Source organism: Syngnathus floridae, chromosome 1 (genome assembly GCF_059516105.1).
Source record: "Syngnathus floridae isolate MCC-2025c chromosome 1, RoL_Sflo_1.0, whole genome shotgun sequence".
Lineage (NCBI taxonomy): Eukaryota > Metazoa > Chordata > Actinopteri > Syngnathiformes > Syngnathidae > Syngnathus > Syngnathus floridae.
The window spans coordinates 12,706,286-12,713,355 of NC_142413.1; the positions used below are offsets into that span (position 1 = coordinate 12,706,286).

Here is a 7,070-nt window from a genome sequence, read left to right on the forward strand (position 1 = left end):
GGAAAATACAAATGCAGTTTGAAGGCCTTGACGCTCTCTTTGAAGCTCCTCTTTGCAATTCTTTGGGAAAACCATAATTACATTTTGTGAGAACTTCAATTATTCAAAACAACATTATCTAATGATTGGTTGTGTTTACTGTCACAACAATGCTACAAAATGTCACTTTGTTTACACCTGCATCCCTCACGTTAATTTAAATATCTCTAAGATCCACAATCCTAACCTTGCCTCTGTTTTTATGTTCAACCTTTTAAATGTGTAACAACAGAATGGAACAGCCAATAACCAGTCAGTTGGAATTAACACTTGCTGAGTCATTTGGTGTGAGAATGTTACTAAATCACTGAGTTAAAAATACAGCTTGTGGTGCACCTTTGACAACAATTTCATTATTATGCAATAATCGTTTTTTAAGACAGTCTTAATCTAAAAAAGAAATGTCAGAATTCACATTATTAAACGTACTATTGATAGACATAAACCCAATTTCAAATTTATTTCGGGAAACAAAAACAAAAATCTGCGGAAAAGATATACATTTTATGCAGACATGATCAAACGCAAGAAAAACTATAAACATGCACTTCAATTTTTCTTGTCAGGAACAAAATGAAGAAATTATAAACATCTATGTTCTAAATTTGTTATGAAAACAAACACTGTATCAGCAGCGTCATGCAGATGAGAATAGTTTGTATTTAGGGCTGACCTGTTTAAACAAGATTTCACATCATGCGCTGATGGGGGGTTTTGATTATTAGTCTTTTGCGTAGTCTTGTGTCTGTATAAAGTATTATTATTTAATGTATATTAGCGTCTGCCACTTTAATAAAACACATACTTGCACACGTATTTTGTTATTGCCTTCCAGTGTTCATTAACATAAAAATTAATAATTCCCATAATTAGCAGATACAATCTTTTCATCTTGTCCAGAGCTGCTGGGCTAAACTGAGATTCACGTGCATTGAGATATTTCTCGTTCAACACATTAACACATATATGGGTTTGACTCAAAGAATCGAGGGGGTCAGTGCACATGCGTGGGGAAAGTTTACAGAGGTCATGACACTCAGTGACAGGGTGAAGCCTGAAGCCCAGTGCTGTCTCAATAGCAGTCTGAACCTTATTAATCTGATAGCAGTAAATAGAAAATTGTACCGCAAAAAATAAATTCCGTCCTGTGGTGCAACATATTAATTTAGAACATTTAAAAGATTTTAATAATTGTGGGAACTTAACATCACCAATCATGCTGGTAGTGTATTCTTGAAGGTGTCATGACTCTGTGACAGACAAAATACATAAACCCTTTGTGGAAGATTTCGTGCAAAAAAAAAAAAATCTACACCGTGGTGATTTCGCTCCACAGAAAACGGCCAGTCCGATTTCAACAACACTCCTACTAATGCAGCCCATAGTTCTGTTTTGAAAACACAAATATCTAATGTTGCATTCATTTCGAGAATTGTTGTTACGTCCCTGTTTGTTTTATTCATGCGGCGGTAAGAGTTACCACAAACGTCGCTTAAAACCACAAAACAAACAAACAGCAAACTCTAAACAAACTATTAATTCCGAAAGAGCAAATGAGAGAAATTATGAGTCATTAGCTTGTCTTATTGAGCAGTAATGTGCACCTCGGTAGGAGAGAGGCAGTCAGTGTAGCAGGGCTGTGTCGGGTTATCTGTGAATGGGCTCTTTATTGGAGGCGCGGAGCGGGGATTTGCCTTTTATTCGCCTCACTATGGAAACGAGCTCGACGGCAGAAAAATGTTGATGGGAATAAAAGGAATCAGCACGCGGAGCGTTTCTAGAGAAGCATCTGTTACACTTAGAAACTTAGACTATCGAGAGCAATACAGCCCCCTCTCTCAAAGCAGCACTCTTGTCCACTTTAAGCGCACCAAAAATACGTGCTTTAAAATCGTGGAGGCAGGTGCAATACGATTTATTAAAAATCGTCGAAATAAAACGTTTCTTTTAGCTTTGCAATATATCCCGAAATAGGCTATTGTATAGGTGAGCTTAAAATAATGCATGCAATTTTTATAACAAGATAATTGCTTTTTTATTTTCTAAATTCACATTGGTAGCCTTTATTTTTATAGCATGAGTTAAATTAAACTCCAGCTGCATACATTTTCGGGAGAAAAAAACTTACACGGACTCAATTTATCACATCTTCCACCGAACAACTCCACCGGAGCAAACATGCGCGCGCACGCATGCACACACATACACATGCACACACGCACAATCAATTCTTAAACATTAAAATAATAATAATTAGTAGTAGCAGCCTAATGTTATTTCACTTGAGTTAGAACGCATCTTACTCGGTCATCATCAGCCTTTGGTGCATACCCGTTTCCGGTCACCGAGGTCGGTTGATGTCCAGCGGTCCTGCCAACACATCCTCCGCGCCGTTCGATCACCTGCTCTGGCCTCCAGCATGGCTCCTCCACGGCGCGACGCTACCTAATGACTTTCTGCCGGCTCGAGCCTGCTTTTTATTTCTCCTAAATGTATGAAAATGTATGCAAATTTAAATCAAGCTTAACCTGGGAGCCCCACAATATATTTAATGGAATTGGAAAGCAATAAGGATGCTGGCACACATTCTTCAACTGGAAATTATAGTGAGCAGTAGTTAGATATGAGCAGAAATACCTTGCTGAATTGTAACGAGAATGTTACGAGTGGAGAATAAATGTACTTGCATCAGAACATGCGCAAATCGATGGCTTCCATATAGTAGCAACAGAGGTGAGTTATACAGGGCTAATTTTTGCTTTTTCGACAGATTTTTTCCCGATGTGTTTTATTAGTTACATTCGCATGTGTGTGTGTGTGTGTGTGTGTGTGTGTGCGTGCGTGCGTGCGTGCGTGCGTGAGTGTGTGCATGTGCGTGTGTGTGTACGTGTTGTGTGGAGTGTGTGTGGAGTATTCCACGCGCAAAAGTGCAAGATCTTGACGTGCAGGAAAAGTCCTGAGGAAGTGTTTACAGAAAGTTAATGATTATCTCCTAGAAGCGGACCAGGTTTGATTGTATCCTTCTAAATTAAGTGTTGGCACGTCTGACAAATGCCACTGGAGCTTAAACCTCCTTCGCACGCGCTCAGGGGTGACAGGAGCGGCATTAAACTTGCGCGTAAAGCAGTTGGAAACTTCGATTAATAAAGAGGAACTGCGCTCCACGCGCACATTGTTCCACAAACAGACTCAATGGACCAGCACTCGGACTCACTTCCGGTTCGATCACCCTTAACCCTCTCTGCGGTTCCGCGCCCGGAGGTGGTCATGGTGCGTGTGTGCGCGCGCGCGCGTGTGTGTGTGTGTGGGTGGGGGGGGGGGGGGGGGGGGGGGGGCGTTGTCATTGGTGGAGAGGTGTCGCGGCTGCGGCGTTCTCGACCGGTGAGTGGCGGGTGTTGCCGTCAGTCAACGCCTCACTCCAGAGAGAGGGAGATGTCAGAGGCTGAGCTGAAGCTCACTTTAGTATCGCCAGTGGGGTTCAGCAGCCAGCCAGCATGGCCACAGCTGCCTCCAGCCCCTACACCTTGCTCGGTTCCAGTCCCATGATCCACCCGGACAGTCAGGCCATGCAGCCTGCTAGCCCCTTCAGAGGCCACCAGAAACTCCTGCACAGTGACTACCTGCAGAACGTCCAGAGCAACGGGCACCCCCTCGGGCACCAGTGGGCGAGCAATCTGTCGGATAGCAGCCCTTGGTCGGCCTCGATGGAGCAGCAGGACGTCAAACCGGGCAGAGAAGACTTGCAGCTCGGCATCATCCATCACCGTTCGCCGCACGTCGCTCATCACTCCCCACACCACAACAATCATGGGAACCACCCGGCGGCGTGGGGGACTCCGGTGTCCCACAACTCCTCCATCAGCAGCGGGCAGCAGATCAATATCTACTCCCAGACGGGCTTCACCGTCAACGGCATGCTGGAGCACGGCGGGCTCACCCCTCCGCCCAACCCGCAGGGCCAAGCCATGCACCCGGGCCTCAGGGATACGCTCAGCCCCGAGCACAGCGACCTGGGTGGCCACCACTGCCACGACCACTCCGATGAGGAGACGCCGACGTCGGACGAGCTGGAACACTTTGCCAAGCAATTCAAGCAGCGGAGGATCAAGCTGGGCTTCACGCAGGCCGACGTGGGACTGGCGCTGGGCACTCTCTACGGTAACGTCTTTTCCCAAACGACCATCTGCAGGTTCGAGGCTCTACAGCTGAGCTTTAAAAACATGTGCAAACTCAAGCCGCTGCTAAACAAGTGGTTGGAGGAGGCAGATTCGTCCACGGGCAGCTCGAGCAGTATAGACAAGATCGCAGCTCAGGGGAGAAAGAGGAAGAAGAGGACGTCCATTGAGGTCAGCGTTAAGGGGGTCCTGGAGACGCACTTTCTCAAGTGTCCCAAACCATCCGCGCAGGAAATCACGTCGCTGGCGGACACGCTGCAGCTGGAGAAGGAAGTTGTCCGCGTGTGGTTCTGCAACCGGAGGCAGAAAGAGAAGCGCATGACGCCGCCCGGGGAGCCGCCGCCGCCCCACGAAGCTCCGTATTCCCACGGCGGGAGCGCGGGGGACGCGTCGTCGTGCCACGACCTCTGACCGCCGCACCGCTCCGGAAGGGCTGGACTCTCGCGGTACGGGTCCCACCGGTACAGACTGCTCCAGACTCACGAGATCCAGCGCCGGAGATACGCGCTCAGCCTTCGCCTCTTTCGAAGCGCCACGAGGTCATTATTCCATCATTTCACCGCACTCTGTGGAGCCGGTCAAAATGTTTGGATATAAATACAAAAATGTGCCTATAATCTACCAGCGCCTTTAGTTTTTTCTCACCATAATCCAACAAATGGGACTGCTGTTATAATTTACCCCCGCTTTTGGGGTTTTTTTTCGGGACACAAATGATTCTTGTTTTCTGAACTGATTTGATCTTTCAGTGTTTGGGCACCACGTGTAATTTTATTGTCCACTCGAGCTCACTCAATCCTCCCGTGTTATTATTTTGTAACACACTCGTACAACATCTGTAATTGCTGTTATTATTTTTTTTGCTTATAAGCAAATACATTTCTTTATAAATATATTTGCCTATAGGCCCTCATTCCAGTGGTATGTTCTACCAACACAATAGCACTTGAAAATTTATATTTTAATCCTTCCGTTGTGGCCTGTAATTTACACGGCCACTCACAAGAGCAGTTATTTATAAACATATTTTGTTTTATTTCATCCATCTTCGACCATTTAAACTGTGTAGACTCTGAAGAGGAGCCGTGAATAGAAAAAATGGGTTTGACGCTATTCACCTGCCTATAATTCTATCGTACGTTCACTATCCAAATTTTATAATATTAAATACTCCTGTTTTTTGGTTTATTTCACAAGTATTTTTTCGAATATTGTACAGTTTTATATATTACCATTTTGAAGTCATTAATTTAAACAAATGCTCTTAGTTATTCCTGCACTTAATTACCAATGTAAAAAAAAAATATTTTCAGTATAAGATTGAACTGTTTCGGCGGTTTTATTCCAAATTTCGATGACAGCTCAAGTAATTATTTATTTTCAGTATAAAGCTTGTATTATGTTTTGAAATAAACTATGTATGTTGTAATAAACAGTTTCTTGTTACAATTGTTCACTGTAATAATTAAAGTTCGGCAATAGTATTATTATTATTTTTTTATTATTATTATTATCATTATTATTATTATTAGTGTTATTATGTTAAAGTTCTATTTAAACACCTCAAACATTAGACTATAACCCAATCTAGACTAACAAATTAAATAAAAGATTCTAGTGTAATGTGTGTTTGATACATACTCCCCTTCAAAAGCAGCGTCTCCTATTGCTTGCCATGTCCGAAATGCAGCCCCCCCCCCCCCTCCAATATGTTTTGGTGTCCCTAACAGCTGTAAATATCCTACCGAGTGGCTCGATAGTCTTGGCTGTAGGCTGATCACTGAAAAAAAAAACGAGACGCATTCTGTATGCAGTTCCTCTGAAATGTTATTGTCGGGGCCCTATGCCCTCCTTGATCAGACATGCGTGATGTATCGCCTGGGCCAATGGGCCTGACAGCGCGCGCGTGCACACGCGTTGACACACGCACAAGCACGCACACACAGAGAAGCATGAATCTCATTTCAAAGACTACAGTTCCGTATAATTGGCGATGCAAAAGCAAACTAGAACTTGATTCCTGAAAAAAAAAATGGTGAAGCTTGAAAATAAATGAGCGGTGGTTTTGAAATAACTAAATGCAGCACTGTTTAAATGATTCAAAAATAGAGCTGGAGAGGGCGAGTGAAGGAGGGTGTGGGGGTGTGGGGGGAGGGTGTTAGGGCCTTGCCTTGAAAACAGAGAGCCTGACTGGAATACTAATGTGTCTTGAATTTATGCATCTCCTCAGTCTGCGGCCCTGGGAGGGGGTTGGGAGAGACAGAAAGAGAGGATGAAGAAGGAGTGAGGATGGAGGTAAAAGGGGACGCCTACGACAATATGGAAGGAAGTAAAACAAAATATATAGCCGTCCAACCGTTTTAGTTGCAAATGATGGGCGTTGAATGCGTCTGATGGAGGTGAGCTAGCAAATGAACAAAAATGTTGAGTTCAGATTAGCACACAAATTGAAGCGCTTTACTACTTTAGTGGCCCTAAAACATGTGGAGTCTGAGAGGAAGCACATTTTTAAAGATTAACTAATACTTGAATAACTCACTGGTGCAGAAATGATTGACTCTCGAAACACGTCAAGGGGCGAAAAAGAAACAGGTGAAAGTCAGCAAAATATATACAGTATATTGGAATTGTGTCCTCTAAAATGTTTGAGATTTGATGACTCTTGCAAGGTAACTGAGGCTCTGAATCAGATCCTGAGTCAGAGAGATGTGGTGGCTTCATGATGAGATTGAAAGACTTCTCATCACAGACGCACACACACACACACACACGCACGCACACACACACACACACACACACACACACACACACACACACACACACACACACGCACACACACGTGTGCGTGTGTGTATA

At 44.1% G+C, this 7,070-nt stretch overlaps 1 protein-coding gene across 1 annotated transcript; it reads left to right on the forward strand.

Annotated features, from left to right (window-relative positions):
• The first annotated feature begins 3,448 nt into the window (after positions 1 to 3,448).
• On the forward strand, positions 3,449 to 5,644 carry LOC148404161 (POU domain, class 3, transcription factor 4-like). Its single transcript, XM_088373053.1, has one exon. The coding sequence runs from the start codon at positions 3,534 to 3,536 to the stop codon at positions 4,623 to 4,625; it is 1,092 nt and encodes a 363-aa protein (XP_088229179.1). The 5' UTR covers positions 3,449 to 3,533; the 3' UTR covers positions 4,626 to 5,644.
• Positions 5,645 to 7,070: the final 1,426 nt, after the last annotated feature.

What these genes read in the sequence shown, in the direction of transcription:
- LOC148404161 (XM_088373053.1), top strand. Translation starts at nt 3,534, where the DNA reads ATGGCCACAGCTGCCTCCAGCCCCTACACCTTGCTCGGTTCCAGTCCC.